This window comes from Dipodomys merriami, unplaced genomic scaffold (assembly GCF_024711535.1).
Source record: "Dipodomys merriami isolate MVZ:Mamm:240054 unplaced genomic scaffold, mDipMer1.0.p SCAF_6, whole genome shotgun sequence".
Taxonomy (NCBI): Eukaryota; Metazoa; Chordata; class Mammalia; order Rodentia; family Heteromyidae; genus Dipodomys; species Dipodomys merriami.
The window spans coordinates 13393646-13407652 of NW_027206179.1; the positions used below are offsets into that span (position 1 = coordinate 13393646).

At 55.0% G+C, this 14007-nt stretch overlaps 2 protein-coding genes across 11 annotated transcripts in view; one reads left to right on the forward strand and one right to left on the reverse strand.

The window, feature by feature from the left end:
• Positions 1 to 809: 809 nt before the first annotated feature.
• Ing1 (inhibitor of growth family member 1) lies at positions 810 to 6936 on the reverse strand. 6 transcript variants are annotated; one of them, XM_070002617.1, is made up of 3 exons: positions 5506 to 5591; positions 2455 to 2537; positions 810 to 1933 (listed from the first exon to the last, which is right to left on the reverse strand). In XM_070002617.1, the coding sequence occupies exon 3, from the start codon at positions 1860 to 1862 to the stop codon at positions 1233 to 1235; it is 630 nt and encodes a 209-aa protein (XP_069858718.1). In that variant the 5' UTR covers positions 1863 to 1933; positions 2455 to 2537; positions 5506 to 5591; the 3' UTR covers positions 810 to 1232. The 6 variants fall into 6 exon arrangements, with proteins under 6 accessions (XP_069858718.1, XP_069858720.1, XP_069858716.1 ...); XM_070002619.1 differs by lacking the exon at positions 5506 to 5591 and adding an exon at positions 4031 to 4158; XM_070002615.1 differs by lacking the exons at positions 2455 to 2537; positions 5506 to 5591 and adding an exon at positions 6597 to 6936.
• The window catches only part of Cars2 (cysteinyl-tRNA synthetase 2, mitochondrial), a 28286-nt gene continuing 21213 nt past the window's right edge, over positions 6935 to 14007 (forward strand). For 4 of the 5 annotated variants that reach the window (XM_070002609.1, XM_070002611.1, XM_070002612.1 and 1 more), the window contains exons 1-2: positions 11830 to 12038; positions 12226 to 12276. In XM_070002609.1, the coding sequence (XP_069858710.1) occupies positions 11839 to 12038; positions 12226 to 12276 (251 nt within the window). In that variant the 5' untranslated portion in view covers positions 11830 to 11838. Of the gene's footprint in view, positions 7069 to 11829; positions 12039 to 12225; positions 12277 to 14007 lie in introns of those variants that run through there. The other variant, XM_070002610.1, reaches the window with a different exon arrangement.

Genomic DNA, 14007 nt, shown 5'->3' on the forward strand with positions numbered 1-14007 from the left:
TTGGCTTTGCTGCTATAGTTTGGGTAGTAACTTCTCCACTCTGTTTCACAAAAATAGCCACAGACCATACATAAGGAAATGAGGGCTGTGTTCCAAAGAAACTTTATTTATAGACACTGAAATTGGCTTTTCATATGATTTTCATGTATCATGAAGCATGACTTTTAAAACCATATTCAATGTAAAGACCATTCTTGGCATACAAGCCACACCAAAGCAGATGGTGGGCCGGATCTGGTGGTGGCCAGTCATTGCCTGACCTCTAGTCTAAACATATGTAGATCTGCTGGCAATTAGGTAACTTCTACTTCATTAGTGTGAGCACAATACACAACTTGCTTAAGGCTTTGTCTAAAATGCTGGTATATAAATGTTTTTAAGACAAGACTTTTTAGCTTTATTGTTAAAGTTAAATATACTGCTGGAGAAACAGACTGGCCACATTTCTTTATTTCCTGCTGTCATGTGTGCAGTGTGTGCGCGCTCTCTCTCTCTCTCTCTCTCACATACACACACATACACACACACACAGAGTGCAACACACCTTGGCCTCAAAACAGCACCAGGGCTGAGCTTCCAATAGCACAGTGAGAACTCTGGAAAGACACATTTACATACTTTTCAGTAAAGTCAGAGATGGCTACACTCATAATCTGAATTCCATGACTAAACCACCTAAGTGTGAATTAATAAAAAGGTACCCAATCGTTTAAAAATAGCCATAGGGGAACAGGCCAGTATATAAAACAGCTGTTATGTAAAATTTACCCAGTTGCCTTTTTAAAAAATAATTTTTTGAACTTTAAACCTTTGTTATTGAATTGGTTTTATCGGTATACATTATGGTAGCAAGAAACAAATTACTGTATGCTGTACTTTGAGCAACCTGGCTAATTAAAAAACACAAAACTGTACATAAAGTATAACATTATTTTATAAAATAAAACAAGCCAAATAAAATCTTTTCTTTCCACATTTAATTTGTTAGGTTGCTTCCAAGTCACTCCCCACCCTGAATCAGTCTGAGTCTCACTCAAGTCTTTCATTCAAACCTATCTTTAGTTCTAAAATGCTGATCCCAGACCAGTCTTCTTACACGTGTGTCTCAGTAGAGACAGCCCCACTGCGAACACCTGTGAAAACCTTCACCTGACAATCTCAGGCCTCCGCAGGGCAGTGCCAAGCACGCCACCGAGATGTTCCTCTCTGCACTGGCAGCGCGGGGCTACAAACTACCTGTTGTAGGCTCGCTCCCTTTTGGACTTCTCCAGCGCTTTGTCCATGGTTTTCTCGCTCTCGCCCCGACACTTGGGGCAGTACCACTTGCCCTTGGGTTTGTGATTGAGGCCCACGCAGGAGAAGTGGAACCACTCGATGGGGCACTCGTCATTGTCGCAGCCGATCATCTCTCCGTAGGAGACCTGGTTGCACAGACAGTACGTGGGCTCATTGGGGTCGATGGGGAGGTCTGCTGGGGAGGCCTCCCGCTCCGCTTTGGCCTTGGAGCGCTTCTTCTTCTTCGAGGTCTTGGCTTTCTTCTCCTTGGGCGTGCCTGTGGAGAGGTCCTCGTGATCGTGGTTGTTGGAGGCGTTCTCTCGGTTCTCGTGGTTGCGCTGCCGCCGGGACCGCTTGTTGTTCGGTTTGTCTGCCTGTATGATTGTCTCGCTCTTTGACTTATCCTGCCCGGCTTTGCCACTGTTGGTGCTGTCACTGATCTCCTGCTGGGCCTCGAAGAGTTCCACATGACTGTCCACTTGCCGCATGCGGTTCTCCACCAGCTCCACCATCTGGCTCACGATCTGGATCTTCTCGTCGCCGAGCTCTTGGCTGCGGATCAGAGCTCTCTGGATGCAGTGCAACATGCGCCTCTTCTGGGTACCGTCCGTCTCCCGCTTGAACTTCTCGTAGTAGTCATCCAGCTCCTTCAGGATCTCTGCAAGTGAAAGCAACACTGTTACCCATTGAGGCTCCAAACACAGCTTAATGGGAGGGCTCTCCCATTAAGCAGGCTTTTACTTCATTTGCTAAAGTAAGTGCAAGGGACAGAAATGGCCCAGGTGAACCTTCCCAGTGTAAGTATTGTACTGGCTTTCTATAGACTATCATTTCCTAAAGAAATGTTGAAATGACTCCCACCATAAAACTGCCTCTGAGGCATCAAGCGCACGGGTGACAAAGTTAGGAGAACAGCTTGAAACCAAACCTTTTTCCTAGTAAAACAACTAGGCCTATATTTCCTTCATATGTAATCATTCAAGACCTTTATTCTCTTTAACATATCAACATCCAGTTACCCTATGGGAGAATGAGCCAATAGGCCCATATAAGGTTAAATCAGGGTTAGTAGGCAGAGGCCCAGACTTAGAGCCTCCATCAGTGATCACCCCAACATAGGGTTCCTCTGTATGGCTAAAAACAATGGTATGGTTGCAAGCTGTGCTGTGCTGGTCACACCTGTAATCCCAGAACCTGGCAGGATAAGGTGGGTGGATGGATCTCCATTTCAAGGTCAACTTGGGCTACACAGGAAACCAAGTCTGAAACAATAATAAAAAAGTGATGGTTTGGCAATAATGAATCAGATAGCATAGCCTTGCTTTGAAACAAAAATGGGGGCCTGGGGGTATAGCTCAAGCAACAACAGAGTGTCTACCTAGCAAACTCAAGGCCCTGAGTTCAAACGTCAGTATTGCCAAAACATATGTGGCAATTTACATTTGTACCTACTGTTTGTAATTCCAATTTCATAACTGTAAGTCAACAAACCCTCAATACTAAATGTACCCTCTTAGGCTACATATTGTGTATGTGATTTTAAAACGCAATTTGGCAAGTACCATTAGACAATTTCTCAAGTAATAAAAAGCTGTTAAATAATCTGAAATAAAGGAACTATCTTTGCCAAAAGCCTACTTAAATATACAGAAAATCCCCAGTTATTCTTCTCAAACAGTAAACTGTTAAGTTTTATTGTGAAATCTTTGAGTCTCATTTAAAATACGGCAAGGATATTAGACTCTCCAGCAAGGGTGTGGGGGGGGGGCAGAGAGGAGGTGGAAGCAATGTCTAGATGTTACCCCTCACCCTGCCCAGATCTCAACTCCAAAAACTTATGACAAACACACTACTAATTTAAACTTAAGTAATACATAGGTTCTTTTACATCACTGGCAAGTTTACCTCTAGGCAAAGCCTCACCTGTGAGTAAGTTGATGTTCCATCATAAAATCACCAAAAAGTAATTCTGAGCCAGACACTGGTGGCTCACACCTGTAAATCTAGATACTCAGGAGGCTGAGATCCGAGGATCACAGGTTGAAGCCAACCCAGGCAAAAAACAAAGCCTGTGAATCTCTAATCTCCAACTAACCAGCAAAAAGCTGGAAGTGGAGCTGTGGCTAGCAAGAGTCATGAGTAGAAAAGGCAAAACAAGACCAGCACATGTGAGCACGTGCGCACACACAGGCATGCTGTCACCTACTGTCTACACGTACTGTCTACAGGGCACAAGGGTTAACAAGCCAGGGCAGCAACACCAGGCTGCACTTGAGGCTCCTGTCCTGTCTGGCCGATTCTTCAGCTGCTGCTGACCTTTGTCTTCCAAAAACGTACACTAAAAAGTACAGGCAAAGTGCCAAAGCTCAGTAAGTGGCTCACGTCGACGATCCTAGCTACTCAGGAGGCTTAGATCTGAGAACGGCGGTTCAAAGCCAGCCAGGGCAGGCAACTCCATGAGACTCTTATCTCCAAGGAACCAGCAACATATCCGGGGCCAGCTCAGGTTGGGTTCAGGACCCGGATCAAGGCTTGGTTCTGGACAGGCTCTCTGAGCAACAGTCCAGGGGGATTGGGACGACACCTCGACGGCGGCCGGAAACCCTACCCTCGCGGCCTTGCGCTGCGATAACGGCCCAGCTCCGCTTCCACTTCCTCCAGAGCCTCGAGGCAGCCGGGGCTAGTGTGGCACCCAGCATCCAGGCCGCCCACTCCCCACGATCCCCACGGGGTCCACACACCCCCGGTCACTCACATTGTCTTCTGGCCAGGTGCAGCCACCCCCTTGGGACACCAAATAAGTGGGTACGGCCTCTCGCGAGTCCCATGGTTTCCAAGGGGTGCCAGAGAGCAAGCTCGAGCGCCCGCAGCTGCCATCGCTTGGTGGCAAACAGGCCAGGCTCGGTGAAGATCCGGGCTGGGTGGAGATCGGATCCGGCCGTATCGGATCCAGCCAATGGGAAGAGGATAGTACACCCCGTCCCGGCAGTCGCCGCCTATGGGGATCGAGAAGCCCGGGGGCGGAGACAGGCAGGGCGCCAATCAACGCGCAGTACTCAAGAGTGCCAGGAGCCAATCCAAGACCGGAGGCCAAAGACATTCAAATCAACTCGACCTCCCTTTCTGCCCCGCCCCACTTCCAGAAGGGAAAAAAAGGCAGCGGAAATACTGACTCTAGTCAGTCACAGAGTAAGGCCCGCCCTCATCCGGCCCAGCGACCAGTAACTCGGCAGCGGACTGATAAGGACATTCCATGGAAACGTCACGACCAATCAGAGGAGGGTTGAGGCGGAACATTCCGCAATATGCTAATGACTTCCTATAAAAGGAGCTGCGAAGCGACGTCTCGGGCAGAGCGCGCAGGGGCGCTTTCCCCGCGCAATCTGGGTGCGCTGCTAGGCGGACGCCCCTTATCCACTCTCCCTCCAATCCAACTCTCCTGTCGCCCTGCTGCGCAGCCATGTAAACATCAGTAAACTCCAAAACACATCTGCACTCAAACCTGAGCCTCTGTGCCCTGCCTGACCTCGCGGCCAAGTTTCCCAAGCAGTCAACATTTCTCGGCGGGTACGAAGGCCCCACCTCGGAGGGGGGGGGTGGAGGGGGGGCCGGGTCTGTAGGGAGGGGACCACAGGTCCGTGTACCTGCCACGTTCCTCTGAGCCGGGGGTCTGCCTGCACCCCGCGAGCACAGCACGGAGGGCGCCCTCCCCGCACTGCTCCTCTTCCTTTACACCCTGCACCCGTGAAGAGCCCTCGGCCCCCGCGAACCACACCGCTGTCGGCCACACTCGGGGTCCAGCGCCGAAAGAGGGCCGGAGGGGGCTGGGCAGGGGCGCTGGGCGACCCCGACCATACTTTTATGTAACAGATCTAGCACTGGGTGGGGGCGGCGACGATCAGACCCGCGCTCCGGAGCCCCGGCCAGCAGCCGCCCCTCCGAGGCGCCGAGCCCGCGCCCGGCAGCCCCCCACCTCCCGCCGCCGCGGCCGAGCCCCGCGCCCCCTCCCCCGCAGCACCCGCCTCGCCGCTCCACTACAAAGAGCGCTTTGCTCGCGCTCCTTCCTCCTCCGTGCCCCGGGCTCGGCGCACAGGACCGCGGGGGATCAAAGGCGATCCGGACCTTTTGTTCCTGCCCGCGACGAGGCCGTCCCGGCCCGCCGATCGCGCCGGGTCCGGGAGGACCGATGGACGGCCGCGGCCGCCCCCGCCCATCCATCACCCGCCGTACCTTGGTATTTCGCGTCGATCTCCCGCATCAGCGAGACGTTTCTCTGCAGGTCGAACGGCAGGGACTCGATGGAGTCCAGGTAGTCCTCCACATAGCTCACCAGGCGGATCTGCTCCCCGGTGGCAGGACTCAACATGGCTCAGCCCCGGGGTCCCCGGCGACTCCGCGCGGCTTTCCGTTTCCTCCGCCCCCCCGCCCCCCTCAAAACAGCCCTGCAAAATGCAAAGCGCCGGGCCTCCCGTGCCCCCCCGCCGCTCCGGCCCGGCCGGCCGGCGGCCGCATCGGGCTCCGCCGCGCCGCCTCCGGGGCCGAGGGGACCCCGGCGCCTGCGAGCGCGGGCCGCGGTGGCGGAGGCTCTCGGCGCACGCCCGGCCGGCCGCGCAGGCCCCCTCGCCGGCGGCGAGCGGCGCGGGGGGCCCGCGGGTACGAGCGCGCACACACACCCGAGAGGCCGAGCGCCTTGGCCACCGCCAACCACCGGCTGCCGGGCCGTGGAGGGGAGGGAGCTGGGCAGACCGCGGGAAGGGCGCGCTCCGCTGCCCGCCGCGCCGCACTTGTCCAACGTGGAAAACCCAAATACCAGTTTCAAACACTTGGGAAACATTCGGCTCGGAGCGCACCGCGCATGCGCACCCCGCCCCCCCGCCCGTTCCCGGAGGCGGCCCCGCCCCCGCCGCATTCACGCCCCTCACCGTCCTGGGCCGGGGGGCGGCGGGCCGCGAGGCCGCCCCCCGAGGGGGCGTGGCCTCGCCTGTCACCCTCGCTGGGGGCGAGGGTCGCGGGGGAACGGCGGGGCCTCCGGGGCTGGGGTGGCAGGCCAGGAGAAACTTTACTAGGAGTTTGGCCCTGCATGGCTAGGCTGCAGAGCGGCGCTGCACACGGCCAGGAGACTCGTGAGGCGGCCTATTCCGCCGAGGACCCGCCTGGGCCCGGATGGACCGCAAGCCTCAGCCGCTCAGACCCAGACGCAAAACAGCAAAGAGCTGGGCTTCCGCAGTCTCACGCTCCCCATCCCCGCCTCGCAAAGAGCTATAAGTAAGACCTGGAGCAGAACTGACAATCCTCGCATCCAATCGTGTGGTCGCCCTTACCTCGGCGTCTAATCAGAAGGGTGAGAGGGCGTGGCATCCAAGGGTTCCTCCTCCAAGCTTCTAGTACTAGAGCGGGGTCCTCCCGCGGAGGCGGACGCGGGGGGGCGTGGTCGGGCGAGGCGGAAGTGGGGGCGCATGCGTACTCGGCCGGCCGTGGCCACAGGCCCGCGCGGGAGGGAGCCTGGAGCGCGGCGGGACCACCGTTCCCAGCAGCCAAGGCGGCTTTCGCGCCTGCGTCGTTCGCCACCACCCTCCCTTTGTGTCGCCTCCCGAAGCTCGGTTTGGAACGGGCTGGAGACAAAGGGGCCCGGCGGCAAGCTCTGTGGAGGGCCGTTCGCATGCGAAGGGCGGGCCGTCGGGAGACGCTTCTCCTCGCTCCCGACTCCTCGGTCGGACAACTGGAGCGCGCTTTCCACCCCGGCAGGCACCAGGCGGGGCCCCGCGGCCCGCCCCTCCCTCTCGGGCGGCCGAGGTAGGGCTTTCTGGAGAGCCGGAGCGGAGCGCGCCGTTGCCGTGACAACCGCCGCGCCGGCCCGCCCCCTTCCTGCCCAGGCCACGCCCCCAGGGCCGCCCAGCGGCCGAGCGCCAGCCTTTGTCCCGTGCGAGCTCCGGGGCGGCTCCGCCCGCCGGCCCTGCCGGCCCTGCCGGCCCCGCCGGTTCCCCGCGAGTCCCTCCGGGTCCCTCCGCTCCCGGAAGTGCTGCCTGGCTCCGGGCTGCAGGTCCCCCGCGTCCCCTGCCTCGTCTCCGCGTCTGGCGATCGGAGGGCCGGGCGGGGCTCCCAAGGCCCCCCACACCTTCGGGCCGCCGTGGGGACCGGATCGGGTTTCAGTCCGGGTCTCCTGGATGTGTTGTGCTGCAAACTGGCGAGCACCGCTGCGACCGAGGTCGTGTCCGTCCCCGGTGACGGGCCGAGCGGCCCGTGAGGCCCCGTGGCTTTTGGAAGCCGCGTGGAAGTGTTTGTTTGAAGTCGTGTGTGCGATCCGCTGACAGCCCGGATTAACCCTTACAGTGCCTGCAAAACAGCATGGCCGAGGGACCCGCGGGTCCCTGCCGGCACCCGGGCTGCTTCCGTCCTGGTGTTAGGGGGCTCGCTGGGGACCTCGCGGCGCTGACAGAGCGGCACCGGGGGTTGGAGCAGCGGCGGGCCCAGGAGTGGCACGGGGGGTGGCAACACTGACGAGCCGGCGGGGGGGGGGGGGTTGAGGGGTGTTCACCGGAGCCGGCACCGGCGGCCCAATGGAGAACCGAGGAGTGGAGTCTGATTGCATTTCTACAACCAGGCCTTGGCCACCACTTTACACACCACAAAGCTGAGACCCCATGACGTTACGTGGAAGGAGAAGCCTGTGACGTGGAACTCGGGGAGGACTCACGACCCTGGATAAGAATCCTGCCTTCCCCACTAAGAGCCCGGAAGTCAATCATGTAACTGCATGGAGGGAACGGGCCCTTCTGATCGGTTAGGCAGAGCATGAGCAGTGTTCATCTGGGCTCAGGAATCAAGGTTAAAAGTAACTTACTTCCGAACACACATGGCATCCGCCTGGGTCACCAAGACCACCTACACACGGACTTCATCGCGGTCCTGTGGGTTCCTGGCCTCCACTCTGTACAGACACAAACCACACAACTAGGGGTCCCTCGTGCCAGCCGCAGTGTTCTGCATGCTGGAAGTCTGGTGAATTTACCTACACGAAACAGCTAATTTGCCCTTTGGGGATAAAACGTCAGAGAACATTCAGTTTTTTGATTGCCTTCACAAGGTGGTTTTCTATATAAGATTAGAAGACAGACAGATAAAACCATAATCGTGCGTTTTACACATGCCATTAGGAAAAGGTGCTTAATGTTGAAGATACATCGAAGAATTTCATGGGTTGTAGATTTGCTTTTTGTAGAGTAGTGATTTGCAAAATAGATGTTAAAACTTTTTTTTTTCCTAAAATGGTTTGGGCTGGGGTGTTGCTCCGTGAGAGATCACCTGCCTGGTGGGCACAAGTATCTAGGCTTGTTTCCCAAACACTGCCATGAACAAGTAGAAATAATGTTCTGACATTGAAGATGCTCAAACCTATTGAAGATGAATAGATTCATCTTCATTTTGAATCCAGGTGACCACGGTACTCCCACCTGTAATCCTAGCTACTCAGGAGTTTGAAGCCAGCCAGATTTTTACCTCTCAATCACCAGAAAACTGCAGAGGAGCTGTGGCTCAAGTGTAGAGCTCTAGCTTTGAGCAAAAAAGCTTAGGGACAACACCCACTCCTAAATTCTAGCCCCAGGACAGGCACACACACACACACACGCACACACACACACACACACCAGAAAAGATCCTGGAACCACATTTTGTATTCACTAGTGCCTAAGAAATTATAATCATCATAGTTTGCAATAATTTTAATTTACTTTCTTGTCCTGACTTAGATTGGGAAGAGGTGATTCAAGGACAGAATTTCCACCTCTACATATCTATATCCACAGTGGGAGTTACCTTCTAGAAACCCCCACAATAGGTGAAAATCGCAAAGTATCACTGTTATATAGTTGTCTCTCGCTGTACTGCACTTTGTGGATTTTCACCTATGGTGAAGGTCTTTGGAACATAGCTTCCACGGTGGGTGAGGGATCACTGTTTAGTAATTGAAGCCACAATAAGTGAACGGAAATATAGTGATGGATGACTATATCAATATAGATATAGATTGATAGATGCAAAATTTTCCAGTCACTTTACCTTAGTATTATGCAAATATTCAGTGTTGCATTTTATTTTATCACACATGATTATAGTTTAATTATTAAATATTGGTTATTCTTTTGATGATTTCCAAAAACCTTAAGAATGGATTTGCCACTTGTCAAGGGTGGAACACATTACAAAACTAATTTTCTGAATATAGAAGATCCCTTTGTTGATTTAAGACATCCTGGGCCTGTCCAAATGTGCCATATATCTACATTCATGTGGGGATTTGGTTTCAGTGTTATTAAATCTCGGTTTAGAAAGTCTACTCTGGATCCTTCCTTGAGCTCTGAGTGTCCCACCTTGTTTTGGATATGAAGTAGACTTTGTGAGTGTTCAACAAACCATTTCCAAACTTAATGAAAGGTATCTTCAGGAATTCAAACAATTTATCAAGGCCTGGTGCTACTGGCTCATGCCTGTAATCCTAGCTACTCAGTGTTAGGTTTTAAAGGGGTGACTGAGTAAGAACAACATTACACACGTGGTATTCAGGTAAGGGGTAGGTTTATTCATCGTTCTGGCTGGCACCAGGCCATGTTGGCACTTCAACATGGGAAAGGGGGTCTCTGGCCCTGAGCTAGGCCTTATCTATGGTAGGGGCGGAGACAGGTGTAGCCACATCAAATTCAGATGTGACCTCAGCAGATGCAGAGGTGACCAGGTGTGCCAGTTGCCTAGGTAATACAGGTACTGAGTGGAGTCTTTGTGGGAGGAGGATGGAGTCTGCTTGCCATGCAGGAGCCGACCTTACACTCAGGAAGTTGAGATCTGAGAATCATGGTTCAAAGCCTGGCTGAGCTGGCCGTGTGATTCTTATCTCCACTAAGCCACCAGAAAACCAAAGTTGCACTGTGGCTCAAGTAGTAGAGTGCTAGCCTTAAGCTGAAGAGCAGAAGGACAACGCCCAGGCCCAGAGTTCAAGCTCCACAACCAAAAAAAAAAAAAAAAAAAAAAAAGAATTTACCAAGGGAAAGAAATAGAGTACAGTAAATATAAAAGACCACTGCAAAAACTGGATATGGAGCTGTGGCTCAAAGTGGCAGAGTACAATCCTTGAGAAAACAAAACAAAACAGCCAGTGCTCTGTGCCCGGGCTCTGCGTTCAGACCCCAGGACTGTCCTGTGTCAATCTCTCTCTCTCTCTCTCTCTCTCTCTCTCTCTCTCTCTCTCTCTCTCTCTCTCTCTCTCTTTCTCTCTCTCTCTCTCTCTCTCTCACACACACACACACACACACACACACACACACGCCACTTAGCAATTACCATCAAGCACAGAATAGCACTGGAGGGGAAACAGGAGGTCCTGCTGGAGGATTTAAGGGAGCTAGGAGGCATAGGTAGGTACTAGACAGGGGTCGTCTGTGGAGGAACAACAGGTTCAGCGCTGTGGCCTTGTACATTAGAACATAGTTTAACAAAACCGCAGAACTAGAGTCCAAAACCTTCAGAAAAAAAGCACTCTAGGAACATGCTTGTTTATCTTAATCATTTGCCTTTCAAGAGAACAACTAAAAAAGGAACCTCAGAACCTCTGTGCTGTTTTGGACTGCAAAAGCAAAGGGTGGTGTTTTTTTTTTTCAAGAAGGTGGGAGGGGGCGAATTTATGGAGCTCATTTGGAAACAACTCATCATGTTTTAGTCGAGATGGATGATGGTTTAATCTTCGTTTTCTGCCACACGCACTTGATGAAATGATGAATGACCCGTCTCCTCCGGTTGGTCTTCCATCTGGAGGCCCCCCCCCCCAGGGTACCGGTGCTCAGTGCTCAGTTAGGCAGACCTGCTGCCTGTGCAACACGTGCATATTAAGATTTACACGTGCTGTGCATCTGGGCACGCACACGATTGCAACGCAGACATGCTTGGTGCATGTTGTGCAAACCTGACAATTCTGGGGTGCAGGCATTCGGTGTCACATACGTGCGTGTATAGGGGTACAGGGGGCTCTGTTGGGGTGCGTGTTAGCTGGCGGTGTGTCGCTGTGCAGACATCTTGGGGTGCAACACGGTTCGTGTTGGGGTGTAACTACTGGGTGAGCGGGCCGGGGTTCGAGACAGGGAGCCGGGAGAACAGCCCGCGCGGGCCAGGAGCCCAAGGACGCCCAGGCGACCTGCGCAAATAAGGAGAAGGAGCGACGCGGCCCCGCCTCTTCCTGTGCTTCCGGAGCGGCCGGTGCGCGCCGCGGCCCCTCCAGCCCGCCGCGGGCCTCCCGCCCTTCCGCCCGCCCCCACCCTGCCCGCGGAACCTCCTCCCTCCGCCGCTTCCGGGAGCCCGCAGCCCTCGGGGGCGCGGCCAGAGCTGTGGCGGGGCTTGTGCTGGGCGTAGCCTGGGTGGGTGTGGTCTTGCGAGGGCGGGGCTGCCCTCCGACTGCCCGGCCGAGACGTCGCTCCGGCGGGCGTGGCCTCCAGGGAGGCGGGCCCCCGCGGGCGGGGCGTCGGGAGCCACACTGCGGCTGCGCGCCGGACCGCTCGCGTCCCACCGCGGGCCGCAGTCATGCTGCGGACCCGCTGTCCCCGCCTGAGCGCTCCGCTGTTCCGAGCCGCGCTGGGACTCGGGCGCGGCAGGCCGTCGAGCGTCGGGCGCGGGGGCGCCTGGCTGCAGCCGACGGGCCACGACACCGGCGTGCAGGTGTACAACAGTCTCACCGGCAGGAAGGACCCGCTGGTGGTGGCCCGCGCGGACGCCGTCTCCTGGTGCGCGGGGCGGGGCTCCGGGTTCCTCAGGCAGGCTGGGAGCGGTGCTCCGGCCCGCGGGTCGGGGTCACGCGTGAGGCGCGGACGCGGGGTGGAGGCGTCCTGCGTGCTCCAGGAGGGCTGCGGTCCTCGTGGCCGAGCATGTCAGGCCCCTCCGTCCTCACGCTGGATCTCATCTTCGTTCCAGGTACAGCTGCGGACCGACTGTGTACGACCATGCACACCTGGGCCACGCCTGGTAAGTCTCACGTCCAGGGAGACTGAGAACGGCAGGCTTTGCACAGTTAAGGAGATCCCTCCGTGGCCGCTGAGTGTCTTCTTGTTGTGGGTCGTGGGGCTTGAACTCTGGGCCTGGGTGCCGTCCCTTAGCTCTTCTGCTCAAGGCTAGCGCTCTACCACTTGAGCCACAGCGCCACTTCCGGTTTTCTGGTGGTTAATAGGAGAGGAGTCTCATGGACTTAACTGGCCGGGCTGGCTTTGAACCGTGATCCTCAGATCTCAGCCTCCTCAGTAGCTAGGGTGACAGGAGTGAGCCACCAGCGCCTGGGCTTGAATGTTTTTATCCACTTGTTACCACTTTGAAGGCAGTGTAACAAGTGGACGGATGGATGACCCCAGCCCTGCTGTTTCCATAGACCTCTTCACCTGCATTGCAGGCCAGGACACCCTGGGAGGCCCTGTGCCTGGAGGAAGTCAGGAGGCGGTGTAGGGAGCTGGAACCCAGCTGATAGGAGATTGCTTAATTCCTTGGGTCCTGGCTTCTCCATCTTCCAGACAAGGGTGATAACTTTTTTTTGTTGTTGTTGGTCATGGGGACTGAACTCTGGGCCTGGGCACTGTCCTGAGCTCTTCAGCTCAAAGCTGGCACTCTACCACTTGAGCCACTTATGGCTTTTTCTGTTTATGTGGTGCTGAGGAATCGAACCCAGGGCCTCATGCATGCAAGGCAAGCACTCTACCACTGAGCTACCTTCCCAGTCCAAGGGTGATAATTTTCAGCACAAATTTTCAGCCTGATGTTGGTGGCTCACACTTGTCATCCTAGTTACTCAGGAGGCTGAGATCTGAGGATTGAGGTTCAAAGTCAGCCCGGGCAGGAAAGTCTCTATTAATTGGAGATCAGAACCCAGAAGTGGCACTGTGGCTCAAAGTAGACCACTTGTCTTGATTGAAAGACCTTAGGACAAAGCTGGGCGATGGTGGCTCACGCCTGTAATCCTAGCTACTCAGGAGGCTGAGATCTGAGGATCGCGGTTCAAAGCCAGCCCGGGCAGGAGAGACCATGAGACTCCTATCTCCAATAAACCACCAGAAAACCGGAAGTGGCGCTGTAGCTCAAGTGGTAGAGCACTCACCTTGAGCTGAAGAGCTGAGGGACAGCGCCCAGGCCCAGAGTACAAGCCCCACGACCGACAAAAAAAAAAAAAAAAAAAAAAAAAAGAAAGACCTTAGGGACAGCGCCCAGGCCCTAAGTTCGAGTCCATGCCCCCCCCCAAAAGTCCAACTTTCTTGTGTGGCACATGGGTGTGAATGTTACACACAAGTGAGTGTGGGCAAAGCCAGCCTGGCTTTTGTCTTGCAGAGATGGAGATGGTATGGAAGCACCTTAGTGATACTCCTGGTGGTGGGAGGAATCTTGGCAGCCACGCTAGTGAGCACTTCATTTGGGAAAACACATTGAGGGGAGAAAGCCTGGCTGATGTCATGTGCTTGGGAGGCTGTCACAGGAGGTGGCTTAGGTCTTTGGCTCCTCTTGCTTAGGTTTCTGACTTCAGCCATCCTTTTACCTGCAGGGCACGCATTCCTGTGAAGGCATTTACAACCTGAATGTGGGTGTGGTTATAGCCTAGCATGTGGCCTGTGCCTCTAGTCAGGCACACTACCTGACCTGATTTCATTTAATCTAGGTATGGATAGAGTTTTCTTGGACATCTCATTTTTTGCAGTCTTTCCCGGCTCTAGACTAGTG

What these genes read in the sequence shown, in the direction of transcription:
- Ing1 (XM_070002615.1), bottom strand. Translation starts at nt 6,936, where the DNA reads ATGCGAACGGCCCTCCACAGAGCTTGCCGCCGGGCCCCTTTGTCTCCA. An exon ending in CCTTCTGATTAGACGCCGAG is followed by an intron (nt 1,934 to 6,596) that starts GTAAGGGCGACC and finishes TTTCACTTGCAG; the next exon opens with AGATCCTGAAGGAGCTGGAT.